Source organism: Mesoplodon bidens, assembly GCF_964165515.1.
Source record: "Mesoplodon bidens genome assembly, chromosome: 2".
In the NCBI taxonomy this organism is placed as follows: domain Eukaryota; kingdom Metazoa; phylum Chordata; class Mammalia; order Artiodactyla; family Ziphiidae; genus Mesoplodon; species Mesoplodon bidens.
In genome coordinates this window covers 158,839,753-158,857,360 of record NC_138177.1, presented here as the reverse complement: position 1 = coordinate 158,857,360, position 17,608 = coordinate 158,839,753, and the positions used below count along the sequence as shown (strand labels likewise).

General features: G+C 39.4%; 1 protein-coding gene across 6 annotated transcripts in view; it reads right to left on the bottom strand.

Moving 5' to 3' along the window:
- ZMYM6 (zinc finger MYM-type containing 6) overlaps nucleotides 1–17,608 on the bottom strand; it is a 52,485-nt gene that overhangs the window by 15,849 nt on the left and 19,028 nt on the right. For all 6 annotated transcript variants that reach the window (XM_081258972.1, XM_081258976.1, XM_081258977.1 and 3 more), the window contains exons 7-12: nucleotides 7,273–7,423; nucleotides 6,231–6,346; nucleotides 5,145–5,420; nucleotides 4,822–4,972; nucleotides 2,059–2,231; nucleotides 804–954 (exon numbers count right to left, since the gene is read on the bottom strand). In XM_081258972.1, coding sequence (XP_081115098.1) covers nucleotides 804–954; nucleotides 2,059–2,231; nucleotides 4,822–4,972; nucleotides 5,145–5,420; nucleotides 6,231–6,346; nucleotides 7,273–7,423 — 1,018 coding nt within the window. The remainder of the gene's footprint in view (nucleotides 1–803; nucleotides 955–2,058; nucleotides 2,232–4,821; nucleotides 4,973–5,144; nucleotides 5,421–6,230; nucleotides 6,347–7,272; nucleotides 7,424–17,608) is intronic.

Genomic DNA, 17,608 nt, shown 5'->3' with positions numbered 1-17,608 from the left:
CTGGTTTTACAGAATGAATGATAACACAAAAGATTAGTGCAAGGCATATGTGATTAAGGTGATGATTAATAAGATTGCAAAGGCAGACAAAGGTCAGACTTTAACGTCAAAGCACATGAATTCTGTCAATTCAGCAGCATGCCAGGCTTTGAAGAGAGAACATCAGATGTTTTTAGTCTAACTCAGAGAAGTGCTACTTCAGAGAGCTACTTTCAGAACATGCCACATATCTATTCATCTGGATATTTTGACCACATTAGCTGTCCTACTTGCAAAATTATTTTATTCTTAGACAGGAAAAACTTCGCTACCTGTGAAGAACTGGTCTACTTTATTTTTTCTGATATAATTAATGTGTTGTTCTTTTTTCCTTGGCCACAAGCAAGCTCTGGATCAGATGTGACACCAGTCACAGCAACAATACTAACATACTTATATCCTCTTCCTTTGTTTGCCCTGATGTTCTGTTTTTATTTCTGGTTTATTAACTGAATAGCATGTATCCCTTAGTGTAAGTTATTTATGTACAGATAAATTCAATCAAAAGCAATCAAATCTAATTTTCCTAAAAAATTAGTGCTTATATATTTATTGATTCCTTGGTGTGTTTGATTTTGATAGCAAAAGGCATCAGGATTAATTTTCCCTCAAGAGCAATCTTTAAGAATTCTTACAGGAAAATTTAAGAAAATTCAGGTTATTTGACTCCAGTGAAATTTGTTTTATTATATTATTTATAACTGCGTGTGCTGAGAGTAACTTAACACTGACATAAAGACCCCCTTAGCCAAGTTTAACTTTACCTTTATTTTGTGACAGAAGGTCATTCATAATTTGCTGACGATGACAAAACTCCACGACACAAAATAGGTTACAGAAATGTTTGATGTTTCCTCGCCATTTTATGGACTCACTTAGCTTACCCTGTCGTTTACAACCATCACACTTGGCCATCTGAGAAAGAAATGTAAAACAGGATAGGCTTAAAACTGTAAAATAATGAAAATATAACACTAATCATAAAATCAGAGGAACTATGAAAACAGGATACATGAGTCAGTTGAGATCTCAAAATGTAAGGTTCCTACCTTAAGACACTGTACTTAAAAATATATACACTATTTGTTTTGTATAGATGCCCTCAATTGAGAGGATATAAAAGTTATCTCCTGTTTTCAAAATTACTGATGAAGGAATCTAAAGATAGGTTTTTTTTTTTTAACGTTCAGAGGTAGCCTACTACAGTATGAAGAATATGGGCTTTGGAGTCATAAAGACTTTGACTCATTCAACAAATATCTAACTAGATATCCTTCGTCTTGAGCACTGAGATAGGTCTTGGTCATATAATTATGAAAAAGACCCCCAAAGAAAGTTATATGTTAGGTAGGTAGACAAGTAAACAGGTGATTTTACTGGAATGTTACAGGTGCTGTCCATCACCTACCAGCTTCTTCAGGGGCACATTACTTAACCTCCCTGGACCTTACTCTTTTTCCTTATTTATAAACAGGCAATACTATATCTACGACTTAGGATTGTAGTGAGGAGTAAATAAAATAACACTTATGAAGCACTGGACATGTATTAGTGGTTCAATTAATTGTAGCTTTCATTGTTAGCCTTTCAAAAAAAATTTTTTTTAAAGCAGGCAGGTGAGGGGTAAGGAGGTCAGAGTCATTTGACCTATGAAGTGAGAACAAGGTCTGACTTCAAATTTCTCAGAGTAACCTTCTGAATGAGAGAACAACTTAAGGCAACATAACTATGTAAAGTTCTAACTAAAAAAAACCCGAAGTTATAAATAAGGTCCGTGTGCCTTATAAGAAAGCAAAAATTAAAGGAACATATCTTCAAACAACAACAAAGTCTCCCGAAATTCTATACTCTTTACCCCAAAGATTTCATGTTTATATTCAATTGAATTTTGCTTTAGGAGCCCATAATTTATTTACCCAATTCTAAGTACCCAATTTTTCTTCACATAACCTGAATATATTTCAAATAGAAAATAATTTGTACGAACTTCAGAAAGCCAAAGAGATGTATTACATTTACCTGATAAAACAGAACAGTAAATTTGGTCATGCAGTCTTCACAACAAAACTCTTCTAACTTGCCCTCCAATCGATTTTCTACCAAATTAGGGGATGTCTGTGAACAATAACTGCACATCTTACAGTAGTTTCCCCATCGTTCTCCAAAGTCACGGGCAGAGAGGAATTTGCAAACTGAGAACCAGAGGGATAAAAGCAAGAAACATCAAGTTTATATAAACTTGAAGACAGTAAAGTGAGTTTCTACAGTCTTAGATAGCAACTTTAAGCTAATTTCTAAATACTTGACACAATTATTTGCCTCTAGGTTAAAAGACAGTCTTATCTATATTCACAAAACAAACATATCACTTTTGAAACATATACTCTTAATATTAGGTCGTCTATATTCAGAAACATCAGAGGTATTGGGTTGGCCAAAAAGTGTCTTCAGTTTTTAAGTAAAAATAAAAGACACATTTTTCATTTTCACCAAGAACTTTATTGAACAACGTATTCACCCTTTTGTTCCATTACCTTCTGCCATTTTTCAGGCAACTTCACAATTCCATCTTCACAAAACTTTTTTATCTTTTTGAGCAAAGAACTGTTCAGGTGCCTTTTACCATCTTCCAGGGAATTGAAATTTTTCCCATTAAAAGAATTTTGTAAAGACCAAAATAAAAGGAAATCCGAAGGTGCAATGTCTGGTGAATACAGCGGATGAATCAAAACTTCCCAGCCAAGTTGTAACAGTTTTTGCCTGGTCATCAAAGAAACATGCGGTCTTGCGTTATCCTGATGGAAGGTTATGCATTTTCTGTTGACTAATTCTAGACACTTTTCATCAAGTGCTGCTTTCAGCTGGTCTAACTGGAAGCAGTACTTGTTGGAATTAATCGTTTGGTTTTCCAGAAGGAGCTCATAATAGAGGGCTCCCTTCCAATGTCACCATATACACAACATCACCTTCTTTGGATGAAGACTGGTCTTTGGTGTGGCTGGTGGTGGTTCGTTTTGCTTGTCCCACAGTCTCTTCCATTCCACATTACTGTACAGTATCCACTTTTCATCGCCCGTCACAATTTGTTTTAAAAATGGAACACTGGGGCCTCCCTAGTGGCACAGTGGTTAAGAATCTGCCTGCCAAAGCAGGGGACACAGGTTCGAGCCCTGGTCCGGGAAGATCCCACATATCGCGGAGCAACTAAGCCCATGTATCACAACTACTGAACCTGCTCTCTAGAGCCCGTGAGCCACAACTACTGAAGCCCAAGTGCCTAGAGCCCGTGCTCCGCAGCAAAGACAAGCCAGTGCAATGAGAAGCTTACGTACTACAACGAAGAGTAGCCCCTGCTCACCACAACTAGAGAAACCCGCGCACAGCAACAAAGACCCAACGCAGACAAAAATAAGTAAGTAAATAAATTTATTTCCCAAAAAAAGAGAAAAAAGCCAAGTTCAAAAAAACAACAAAAAAAGGAACGTCTTCCTTACGTTTAAGTAGAGAATTGCATGCAGAAATACAGTCAAGGTTTTTTTCGCTCAACTTATGTGGAATCCAAACATCAAAGCGATTAACGTAAGCAACCTGGTGCAAATGATTTTCAATGCTTGATTTGGATATTTTGAGTATGTCAGCTATCTCCCGCGTGGTATAACGTTGATTGTTCTCAATGTCTCAATCTGATCACTATCAACTTCAACTGGTCTACCCAACCGTGGAGCATCGTCCAGAGAGAAATCTCCAGCACGAAACTTCGCAAACCACTTTTGACACGTTCGATCGGTCACAGCACCTTCTCCATACATTGCGCATATCTTCTTTTTGTGTTTCAGTTGCATTTTTACCTTCCTTGAAATAATAAAGCATAGTATGCCAAAAGTGCTATTTTTCTTCCGTCTTCAATGTTAAAATGGTTACATAAAAATTCACCAATTTTTTAAATTTTTGCCCGTGTCGGATCTTAGTTGTGGCACACAGAATCTTCGTCGAGGCATGCAAGATCTTCTCGTTGCAGCACACAGGCTTCTCTCCAGTTGTGGCATGCAGGTTTTCTCTTCTCTAGTTGTGGCACGCAGGCTCCAGGGCACGTGGGCTCTGTAGTTTGCGGCACACAGCCTCTCTAGTTGAGGTGCGCAAGCTCAGTAGTTGTGGCGCATGGGCTTAGCTGCCCTGCGGCATGTGGAATCTTAGTTCCCTGATCAGGAATCAAACCCGTGCCCCCCTGCATTGAAAGGCGGATTCTTTACTACTAGACTACCAGGGAAGTCCCCCAAAATGCACCCATTTTGATAAGTCTTTTTTTAAATGCACGCTGATATGACAGCTGTCACATACAATCTAACAAAATTGTTTCCAATGAAGTTAAAGACAACTAAGTGCTACTAGAGCCATCTTACAGAAAAAACCGAACCAACCTTTTGGCCAACCCAATATAAAAGTTTCTTAAGCCAAGAAGCAGTAATTGCCTAAGTACCCTCTTTATGAATGGGTGCAAAAACAAAAAGATCTCTGAAGTCATAGCTAAACTTATGAAGAGATTTTCTATATACTAATACCATTGACCTAATTATATTTTGAAAATTTTTCTTTATTGAGATTATTATAACATTTAAAAGGACAGACTTTAAAGTGAATTAAGTATAAACTCAATAAAAAAGCTTCAAATTATACTTCATAAAAGAAATTACTTGAAAATTAATTGTGGATTAACAGCTCAACTCATCATGAATTACTTCATAACAACCATATGCTCTGTGGCCAAAACTGAGTTTTCTTTACCTTCACTACAGAATGGTTTATCAACCCCTGAGAATCGTACAGTCTCCTTTATAATTTTCTGCAGTTTACAGTAGTCACACATTGCCATAACTTTATTTCTCTTTTTGTATTCATCAGAGCAAATCTTGCCACAAAACAGAAACATTTTACCCTGCAGAGGAAGAACAGTCATTAATATCTAATTAAATTAAACAGTTGCTTTATTGTTAAGAAATCCTTTTCTTTCTCATTTCAAAGCAAACCAAGGGACTGTCAAAGATGAAAAGACAAAATGCTTCTATTAGATAAACTCATATTCAATCCCTTCCACGATCTCTCTTTACCTTGTAGAAAAGAAGCTCTGGTTTTGTGGCAAACAGATGGTTACAGTGCTGACACTTGAGTTTAACAACTGTATGGGTTAAAGCAACTTGCTGGGACTGAGCAGAAGGAGGCTGGAGACTGGCTGCGGCAGAGCCACTGACGGAGCTGGGGGAAACGGCAGAGGTGTTACCTCTTCCTGCTGACACTGCTGACCCAGAGAGTGGACTTACAACCACTTGGCCCTGAGACAAGGGCACTGCTGAAGAGTTTGTTCCTTTTGGCTTGTTAAATACATTCTGAATGAATACAAATAAGGCAAAGATTTTATCAACATAAGGTAACTTGATCAATTTCATTTTGTCATTTTAATAAATTAATTCCCCCCAAACGTTTCTTGAAAATTTTATTGAGTAGTTATCAGAAAGGGTTGAAATGGCATACTTCCAGAATAGGACTGAGAAATGCAACATTAAAAGATTGAGGACTAAAATTCAGGCTTTCCAGACAAAGATCTCTAGTACATGACTAATTAATAAATTAGAGCAGGCCTCTCCTTTCCCCCAAGATGCCTCTTCACCTGCACTCCCATTACCAACCAGCCTCTCATGGCTATTAAGAGCACAGTGGCCACCAGTAGTCTCTTTCTCCCTGGTGCCAGGGATACTACATCAGGCATCTTCCCACCCAGGAGGATGGGGAACTCTACCCTTTCCCTGTGTATCAGAGAGGAGAGAATGGGACAAGTAAGTGGAAGCTTCCAATTCCACACCAGGAGTCATTATGTATCTGGCCCAGGATGTAAGGAAGGGACACATGAGCACATCACCATGCCACCTATCCAAACCATAGCCTAGCTTCCATTCTTTTGAAAGGGAGAGAGCCAAGGGAGAAAGTGGGAGAGAAAGGTAGTTTAGGTGAACACTCTGAATAAAGAAGGACTGAGGGTCAAATCTTGGGCTCAGACATTTTGCAGAAATGACCTCTTGGATCACAGCTGAATAGAATTTTTTTCTTTCTAACTTAATAAGCATGGTCCTTCAGCAGTTAACATTTGCCATAGACCGCCTAAGAGAACTGCAAGGGTAAAGTACTACCTTAGGTCATACCTGGAAAGCCACCACACAACTGGAGCTGCAGAAGCTGTATATAGTTCCATTGGACATGGCTAGGTGATACTGAGGTACTGCTGAGGTTTTACAACTATGACACAAAACCTGGACACCTTGGTAGCAAAAAATAAAAACCAATGAGTAAGTTACACAGATGAACAAATGATCCAAAAATGTATTAGGAGAGTAAAAAAACCAAATATTCAGTAATATGCAAAACAAAAATGAAGAAACTTTACAATAATATGTAAAGCTAACCTCAATTAAGTCCCACTTAACGCAAAAATTAACTTGGAACTTATACGTGTTTTTCCTCTCTTTTCACGTATGAAATTACAAAATAAATACTTCAATCAAGAGAATCACTGAAAAACTTTGTCACTTAAAAATCAGCTCTTGGGCTTCCCTGGTGGCGCAGTGGTTGAGAGTCCGCCTGCCGATGTAGGGGACGTGGGCTCGTGCCCCGGTCCGGGAAGATCCCACATGCCGCAGAGTGGCTGGGCCCATGAGCCATGGCCGCTGAGCCTGCATGTCCGGAGCCTGTGCTCCGCAACAGGAGAGGCCACGACAGTGAGAGGCCCGCATACCACAAAAAAAAAAAAAAAAAAAAAAATCAGCTCTTTGTGGGACTTCCCTGGTGGTCCAGTGGTTAAGAATCCGCCTTCCAATGCAGGGGACATGGGTTTGGTCCCTGGTGGGGGAACTAAGATCCCACATGCCACAGGGCAACTAAGCCTGTGCGCCACAACTACTGAGCCCATGTGCTACAACTAGAGAGAAGCCCACGCACCACCACAAAATATCTCACATGCCGCAACTAAGACCCGACGCAGCCTAAAATAAATTAATTAATTAAAAAAATACTGCATGGATCCTTCAAAGAAAATAAAAATAAAAATCAGCTCTTTGAAACTAAAATAACCTTGGGTCTTTATTTAACCACATAGATCAGTTTAGTTTGTAACGAAGTGAAAGAAAAGCAGTTACATTCTTCTTTAATAGTTACGAAATCTATAAATTTATCAAACTTAAACATTACCTGAAGAAATAACTGTCTTAACTCTGTAAGCAGATAAGCAATTAATAGAGCAGAAAAGCTCTGTTTTTCCTGAGTCGTTCGTGGTCTCAATCATTTCAGCTGAGGGCCTCAATGATTTCCCCAAGGCATATGGAGGAGTTTGGGCTGAATTCTATTAAAATAAAATAACATTTAGATACCTAGTACAAGCACATGTATATACATATGGTTTAAGGAAAGAAAAAGAAAAGCTACCTACAACCAAAGCCTTTGGCTAAAATATTTGAGCATGACAATGATAGCAGCTACACTAAGTACAGACTTTCCTAAAAGTTGGGATGTAGGAAAAATAAGTTCTTTCAGACAATAATACAGGCATACCTCATTTTATTGTGCTTCACTTTATTATGCTTTGCAGATACTGCATTTTTTACAAATTGAAGATTTGTGGCAACCCTGCGTCAAGCAAGCCTATCAGTGCCATTTTTCCAACAGCATTTGCTCACTGTGTCACATTTTGGTAATTCCCGCAATATTTCAAAATTTTTCATTATTATTGTATACTTCACAGTGATCTGTGATCAGTGATCTTTGATGTTACCATTGTAACTATTTTGGGGCTCCATAAACCACGTCCATTTAAGACTAGCTAAATTGATAAACGTTGTATGTGTTCTGACTGTTCCACTGACCGGCTATTTCCCATCTCTCTCCCTCTCCTCAGGCCTCCCTATTCCCTGAGACACAACAATATTGAAATTAGGCCAATTAATAACCCTACAATGGTCTCTAGATAGTCAAGTGAAAGGAACAGTTACACATTTCTCACTTCAAATCAAAAGCTAGAAATGATTAAACTTAGTGAGGAAGGCATGTGGAAAGCTAAGAGAGGCCTAAAGCTAGGCCTCTTGTGCCAGTTAGCCAAGTTGTAAATGCAAAGGAGAAGTTCTTGAAGGAAATTAAAAGTGCTACTCCAGTGAAGACACAAATGATAAGAAAGCAAAACAGTCTTACTGCTGATATGGATAAAGTTTTAGTGTCTGGATGGAAGATCAAACGAGCCACAATATTCCCTTAAGCCAAAGCCTAATCCAAAGCAAGGCCCTACCTCTCTTCAATTCTATGAAGGCTGAGACAGGTGAGGAAGCTGCAGAAGAAAAGTCTGAAGGTGGCAGAGGTTGGTTCATGAGTTTTAAGAAAAGAAGCGGTCTCTAAAACATCAAAGTACAATGTTAAGCAGCAAGTGCTGATGCGGAAGCTGCAAGTTATTCAGAAGATCTAGCTAAGATAATTAATGAAGGTGGCTACATTAAACAACAGATTTTCAATGCAGATGAAACAGCCTTCCATTGGAAAAAGATTCCATCTAGGACTTTCATGCTAGAGAGAAGTCAATGCCTGGCTTCAAAGCTTCAGGGACAGGCCGACTCTCTTGTTAGGGGCTACTGCACCTGGTGACTTTAAGTTGAAGCCAATGCTCATTTATTATTCTAAAAATCCTAGGGCCCTTAAGAATTATGCTAAATCTACTCTGTGTTCTATAAATGGAAAAACAACGCCTAGATAACAGCACATCTGCTGACAACACGGTTTACTGAATATTTTAAGCCGACTGTCGAGACCTACTCCTCAGAAGAAAAGATTCCTTTCAAAATATTATTGCTCGTTGGCAATGCATCTGGTCATCCAAGAGGTCTGATGGAGATGTACAATGATATTAATGTTGTCTTCACACCTGCTAACAAATCATCCATTCTGCAGCCCATGGATCAAAGAGTAATTTTGACTTTCAAGTCTTATTATTTAAGAAATACATTTCGTAATGCTATTGCTGCCATAGACAGTGATTCTTCTGATAGAGCTGGACAAAGTAAATTAAAAGCCTTCTGGAAAGGATTCACCATTCTAGATGACATTAAAAGCATAAGTGATTCATGGGAAGAGGTCAAAATATCTACATTAACAGGAGTTTAGAAGAAGTTGACTCCAACTTTCATGGATGACTTTGAGGGGTTTAAGACTTCAGTGAATAAAGTAACTGCAGATTGGTGGAAATAGCAAGAGGACAAGAATTAGAGGTGGAGCCCAAAAGATGTGACTCAATTTCCGCAATCTCAGGACAAAACTTTAATGAACAAGGAGTTGTTTCTTATGGAGGAGCAAAAAAGTGGTGTCTTGAGATGGAATCTACTCCTGGTGAAGATGACTGCTGAAATGACAACAAAGGATTTAGAATATTACATAAATTTAGTTGATAAAGCAGCAACAGGGTTTGACAGGATTGATTCCCATTCTGAAAGAAGTTCTACTGAGGGTCAAATGCTATCAAACAGCACTGCATACCACAGAGAAATCGTTTATGAAAGGAAGAGTCAATCCACGCAGCAAACTTAATTGTTGTCTTATTTTAAGAAACTGCCACAGCCACCCCAGCCTTCAGTAACCACCACCCTGAGCATTTGGCAGCCATCAACATCGAGGCAAGACCCTCCATCAGCAAAAAGATTACAACTTGCTGAAGGCTCAGGTGAATGTTAGCATTTTTAAGCAATAAAACATTTTTAAATTAAGGTATGCACATTGTTTTTTTAAGACATAATGTTATTGCACACTTCACAGACTATAGTATAGTGTAAACATATCTGTTATATGCACTGGGAAACCAAAAATTTGTGTGTCACTTTATTGCAATATTTGCTTTATTGTGGTGGTCTGTAACTGAACATGCACTATCTCTGAGGTATGTCTATAAATGCCCTCTCTTTCTAAAGGTGAAGAAAAGACATAATCTATCTAAGTTATCTAGTAAGCTGCTTTCCTAGCTACAGAAACTGGATGAACTCAATCACATGTCTCTAAAACTCTTAACTGATGAAATGTCTATAAACACTATTTTAGAATTATTTAAGGATTAGCTCTTTACTTTTTGAAAGGACCCACATAGACCTGAAACATACCTCTTTCAACCAAGAATATATATCAATTATATATATATGTATATATATAAATTATATTTGTGTGTACGTGTATATAAGAATTGATATGTATAATCTTGCTTTACTGCAGTGGTCTAGAACTAAACCCACAATATTTCTGAGGTATGCCTGTAAAACGTAAACTGAAAAAAATTAGTAACTACTCATATATATTAGCAACAACAAAACACATTAAAAGTAATAACTAATTGGTCATAACATACTTCTCTCATCACAAATAATCAGAGAGGACCAAGTAATCCATGAACCGAAGGACCACCCTCAGGACAGATTTGTGGACATCAATCTAGGATAGAGTCTACCACCCTGAAGGTTACCTAACTTGGAAGACTCTTTAGCAGGAGACAGAAAAGATGTTTAATGGATATTAGGAGATTCTACAGAACTACCTGTAGTTCAAGCTGAGTTTCATAATAAAATTTGCCTGTAAGGTTATTCATGTTTTAAGAAACAACAACAATAATAATGCTACCATTTATATAAATTACCAATGTTATTACTTACTGAGCGCTTACCATGAGCAGGTCCCACACGAAGCAATTTATATACACTATACCATAAAATCCTTTCAATAACATAGTGAGATACTTTTAAAAAATTATATATATTTTTTTTAATTTAAACAAACTTTAAATTAACAAATAAACAGGGGAGAAGGGGAAGATGGCAGAAGAGTAAGACGCGGAGATCACCTTCCTCCCCACAGATACACCAGAAATACATCTACACGTGGAACAACTCCTACAGAACACCTACTGAACGCTGGCAGAAGACCTCAGACCTCCCAAAAGGCAAGAAACTCCCCCACGTACCTGGGTAGGGCAAAAGAAAAAAGAATAAACAGAGACAAAAGGATAGGGACGGGACCTGCACCAGTGGGAGGGAGCCGTGAAGGAGGAAAGGTTTCCACACACTAGGAAGCCCCTTCGCGGGCGGAGACTGCGGGTGGCAGAAGGGGAAAGCTTCGGAGCCGCGGAGGAGAGCGCAGCAACAGGGGTGCGGTGGGCAAAGCGGAGAGCCGCACAGAGAATCGGTGCCGACCAGCACTCACCAGCCGGAGAAGCTTGTCTGCTCGGCCGCCGGGACAGGCGGGGCTGGGAGCTGAGGGTCAGGCTTCGGTCAGAGTGCAAGGAGAGGACTGGGGTTGGCGGGATGAACACAGCCTGAAGGGGTTAGTACACCACGGCTGGCAGGGAGGGAGTCCGGGAAAAAGTCTGGACCTGCCGAAGAGGCAAGAGACTTTTTCTTCCCTCTTTATCTCCTGGTGCGCCAGGAGAGGGGATTAAGAGCGCTGCTTAAAGGAGCTCCAGAGATGGGCGCGAGCCGCGGCTAAAAGCGCGGGCCCCAGAGACGGGCGTGGGACACTGGGGCTGCTGCTGCCGCCATCAAGAGGCCTGTGTGCGAGCGCAGGTCACTGTCCACGCCCCCTTTCCTGGGAGCCTATGCAGCCCGCCACTGCCGGGGTCCCGGGATCCAGGGACGGCTTCCCCAGGAGAGCACACGCAGGCTCGCCCCGCATTCCGTACCCCTCCCCCCACCCGGCGTGAGTGAGCCAGAGTCCCCGAAGCGGCTGCTCCTTTAACCCGTCCTGTCTGAGTGAAGAACAGACCCCCTCCAGCGATCTACACGCAGAGGCGGGGCCAAATCCAAAGCTGAGACCCGGGAGCTGTGAGAATAGAGAAGAGAAAGGGAAATCTCTCCCAGCAGCCTCAGAAGCAGCGGATTAAAGCTCCACAATCAACTTGATGTACCCTGCATCTGTGGAATACATGAATAGAAAACGAATCATCCCAAATTGAGGAGGTGGACTTTGAGAACAAGATTTATGATTTTTTCCCCTTTTCCTCTTTTTGTGACTGTGTATGTGTATGCTTCTGTGTGAGATTTTGTCTGTACAGCTTTGCTTCCACCATTTGTCCTAGGGTTAATCCATCCGTTTTTTGTTTGTTTTTTTTTAGTTTTTTTTAATAATTATTTTTTATTTTAATAACTTTATTTTATCTTATTTTATTTTACTTTATCTTCTTTCTTTCTTTCCTTCCTTCCCTCCTTTAGACAACGAATCATCCCAAATTGAGGAGGTGGACTTCGAGAGCAAGATTTATGATTTTTCCCCCTTTTCCTCTTTTTGTGAATGTGTATGTGTATGCTTCTGTGTGAGATTTTGTCTGTATAGCCTTGCTTCCACCATTTGTCCCAGGGTTCTATCCGTCCGGTTTTTTGTTTTTGTTTTTAAAATTTTTTTCTTAATAATTATATTTATTTCTAATAACTTTATTATATTTTATCATACTTTATTCTATTTTACTTTATCTTCACTCTTTTTTTCCTACCTTCCCTCCTTCCTCCCTCCCTCCCTTCTTTCTTTCTTTTCTTTCTCTTTCTCTCTCTCTCCCTCCCTCCCTCTCTCTCTTTCTTTCTTCTACTAATTCTTTCTTTCTACTTTTTCTCCCTTTTATTCTGAGCCGTGTGGATGAAAGGCTCTTCGTGCTGCAGCCAGGAGTCAGTGCTGTGCCTCTGAAGTGGGAGAGCCAACTTCAGGACACTGGTCCACAAGAGACCTCCCAGCTCCACATAATATCAAATGGCGAAAATCTCCCAGAGATCTCCATCTCAACACCAGCACCCAGCTTCACTCAACGACCAGCAAGCTACAGTGCTGGACACCCTATGCCAAACAACTAGCAAGACAGGAACACAACCCCACCCATTAGCAGAGAGGCTGCCTAAAATCATAGTAAGTACACAGACACCCCAAAACCAACCACCAGACATGGACCTGCCCACCAGAAAGACAAGATCCAGCCTCATCCACCAGAACACAGGCACTAGTCCCCTCCACCAGGAAGCCTACACAACCCACTGAACCAACCTTAGCCACTGGGGACAGACACAAAAAACAAGGGGAACTATGAACCTGCAGCCTGCAAAAAGGAGACCGCAAACACAGTAAGATAAGCAAAACGAGAAGACAGAAAAACACACAGCAGGTGAAGGAGCAAGATAAAAACCCACCAGACCTAACAAATGAAGAGGAAATAGGCAATCTACCTGAAAAAGAATTCAGAATAATGATAGTAAAGATGATCCAAAATCTTGGAAATAGAATAGACAAAATGCAAGAAACAGTTAACAAGGACCTAGAAGAACTAAAGATGAATCAAGCAATGATGAGCAACACAATAAATGAAATGAAAAATACTCTAGATGGGATCAATAGCAGAATAACTAAGGCAGAAGAATGGATAAGTGACGTGGAAGATAAAATAGTGGAAATAACTGCTGCAGAACAGAATAAAGAAAAAAGAACGAAAAGAACTGAGGACAGTCTCAGAGACCTCTGGGACAACATTAAACGCACAACGCACCAACATTCGAATTATAGGGGTTCCAGAAGAAGAAGAGAAAAAGAAAGGGACTGAGAAAATCTTTGAAGAGATTATAGTTGAAAACTTCCCTAATATGGGAAAGGAAATAGTTAATCAAGTCCAGGAGGCACAGAGAGTCCCATACAGAATAAATCCAAGGAGAAATACGCCAAGACACATATTAATCAAACTGTCAAAAATTAAACAAAAGAAAACATATTAAAAGCAGCAAGGGAGGGCTTCCCTGGTGGCGCAGTGGTTGAGAGTCCGCCTGCCGATGCAGGGGACACGGGTTCGTGCCCCGGTCTGGGAAGATCCCACATGCTGCGGAGCAGCTGGGCCCGTGAGCCATGGCCGCTGAGCCTGTGCGTCCAGAGCCTGTGCTCCGCAATGGGAGAGGCCACAACAGTGAGAGGCCCGCGTAAAGCAAAAAAAAAAAAAAAAAAAAAAAAAAAAGCAGCAAGGGAAAAACAACAAATAACACACAAGGGAATCCCCATAAGGTTAACAGCTGATCTTTCAGCAGAAACTCTGCAAGCCAGAAGGTACTGACAGGACATATTTAAAGTGATGAAGAAGAAAAACCTGCAACCAAGATTACTCTACCCAGCAAGGATCTCATTCAGATTTGATGGAGAAATGAAAACGTTTACAGACAAGCAAAAGCTGAGAGAGTTCAGCACCACCAAACCAGCTTTACAACAAATGCTAAAGGAACTTCTCTAGGGAAGAAACACAACAGAAGGACAATACCTACAATAACGAACCCAAAACAATTAAGAGAATGGGAACAGGAGCACACATATTGCTAATTACCTTAAATGTAAACGGACTAAATGCTCCCACCAAAAGACACAGAGTGGCTGAATGGATACAAAAACAAGACCCATATATATGCTGTCTACAAGAGACCCACTTCAGATCTAGAGACACATACAGACTGAAAGTAAGGGGATGGAAAAAGATATTCCATGCAAGTGGAAATCAAAAGAAAGCTGGAGTAGCAATTCTCATATCAGACAAAATAGACTTTAAAATAAAGACTATTAGAAGAGACAAAGAAGGACACTACATAATGATCAAGGGATCAATGCAAGAAGAAGATATAACTGTTGTAAATAGTTATGCACCCAACATAGGAGCACCTCAATACATAAGGCAAATACTACCAGCCATAAAAGGGGAAATCGACAGTAACACATTCATAGTAGGGGATTTTAACACTCCACTTTCACCAATGGACAGATCATCCAAAATGAAAATAAATAAGGAAACACAAGCTTTAAATGATACATTAAACAAGATGGACTTAATTGATATTTATAGGACATTCCATCCAAAAACAACAGAATACACATTTTTCTCAAGTGCTCATGGAACATTCTCCAGGAGATCGTATCTTGGGTCACAAATCAAGCCTTGGTAAATTTAAGAAAATTGAAATTGTATCAAGTATCTTTTCCGAACACAATGCTATGAGACTAGATATCAATTATAGGAAAAGATCTGTAAAAACTACAAACACATGGAGGCTAAACAATACACTACTCAATAACGAAGTGATCACTGAAGAAATCAAAGAGGAAATTAAAAACTACCTAGAAACAAACGACAATGGAGACACGACGACCCAAAACCTAAGGGATGCAGCAAAAGCAGTTCTAAGGGGGAAGTTTATAGCAATACAATCCCACCTTAAGAAACAGGAAACATCTCGAGTAAGCAACCTGACCTTGCACCTAAACCAATTAGAGAAAGAAGAACAAAAAAACCCCAAAGTTAGCAGAAGGAAAGAAATCATAAAAATCAGATCAGAAATAAATGAAAAAGAAATGAAGGAAACGATAGCAAAGATCAATAAAACTAAAAGCTGGTTCTTTGAGAAGATAAACAAAATTGATAAACCATTAGCCACATTCATCAAGAAAAAAAGGGAGAAGACTCAAATCAATAGAATTAGAAATGAAAAAGGAGAAGTAACAACTGACACTGCAGAAATACAAAAGATCATGAGAGATTACTGCCAGCAACTCTATGCCAGTAAAACGGACAACCTGGAAGAAATGGACAAGTTCTTAGAAATGCACAACCTGCCAAGACTGAATCAGAAAGAAATAGAAAATATGAATAGACCAATCACAAGCACTGAAATTGAAACTGTGATTAAAAATCTTCCAACAAACAAAAGCCCAGGACCAGATGGCTTCACAGGCGAATTCTATCAAACATTTAGAGAAGAGCTAACACCTATCCTTCTCAAACTTTTCCAAAATATAGCCGAGGGAGGAACACTCCCAAACTCATTCTACGAGGCCACCATCATGTTGATACCAAAACCAGACAAGGATGTCACAAAGAAAGAAAACTACAGGCCAATATCAATGATGAACATAGATGCAAAAATCCTCAACAAAATACTAGCAAACAGAATCCAACAGCACATTAAAAGGATCATACACCATGATCAAGTGGGGTTTATTCCAGGAATGCAAGGATTCTTCAATATATGCAAATCAATCAACGTGATACACCATATTAACAAATTGAAGGAGAAAAACCATATGATCATCTCAATAGATGCAGAGAAAGTTTTCGACAAAATTCAACACCCATTTATGATAAAAACCCTGCAGAAAGTAGGCATAGAGGGAACTTCCCTCAACATAATAAAGGCCATATATGACAAACCCACAGCCAACACTGTCCTCAATGGTGAAAAACTGAAACCATTTCCACTAAGATCAGGAACAAGACAAGGTTGCCCACTCTCACCACTCTTATTCAACAAAGTTTTGGAAGTTTTAGCCACAGCAATCAGAGAAGAAAAGGAAATAAAAGGAATCCAAATCAGAGAAGAAGAAGTAAAGCTGTCACTGTTTGCAGGTGACATGATACTATACATAGGGAATCCTAAAGATGCTACCAGAAAACTACTACAGCTAATCAATGAATTTGGTAAAGTTGCAGGATACAAAATTAATGCACAGAAATCTCTGGCATTCCTGTACACTAATGATGAAAAATCTGAAAATGAAATCAAGAAAACACTCCCATTTACCACTGCAACAAAAAGAATAAAAATATCTAGGAATAAACCTACCTAAGGAGACAAAAGACCTGTATGCAGAAAATTATAAGACACTGATGAAAGAAATTAACGATGATACAAATAGATGGAGAGATATACCATATTCTTGGATTGGAAGAATCAACATTGTGAAAATGACTCTACTACCCAAAGCAATCTACAGATTCAATGCAATCCCTATCAAACTACCACTGGCATTTTTCACAGAACTAGAACAAACAATTTCACAATTTGTATGGAAACACAAAAGACCCCGAATAGCCAAAGCAATCTTGAGAACAAAAAACGGAGCTGGAGGAATCAGGCTCCCTGACTTCAGACTATACTACAAAGCTACAGTAATCAAGAGAGTATGGTACTGGGACAAAAACAGAAAGATAGATCAATGGAACAGGATAGAAAGCCCAGAGATAAACCCACGCACATATGGTCACCTTATCTTTGATAAAGGAGGCAGGAATGTACAGTGGAGAAAGGACAGCCTCTTCAATAAGTGGTGCTGGGAAAACTGGACAGGTACATGTAAAAGCATGAGATTAGATCACTCCCTAACACCATACACAAAAATAAGCTCAAAATGGATTAAAGACCTAAATGTAAGGCCAGAAACTATCAAACTCTCAGAGGAAAACATAGGCAGAACACTCTATGACATAAATCACAGCAAGATCCTTTTTGACCCACCTCCTAGAGAAATGGAAATAAAAACAAAAATAAACAAATGCAACCTAATGAAACTTCAAAGCTTTTGCACAGCAAAGGAAACCATAAACAAGACCAAAAGACAACCCTCAGAATGGGAGAAAATATTTGCAAGTGAAGCAACTGACAAAGGATTAATCTCCAAAATTTATAAGCAGCTCATGCAGCTCAGTAGCAAAAAAACAAACAACCCAATCCAAAAA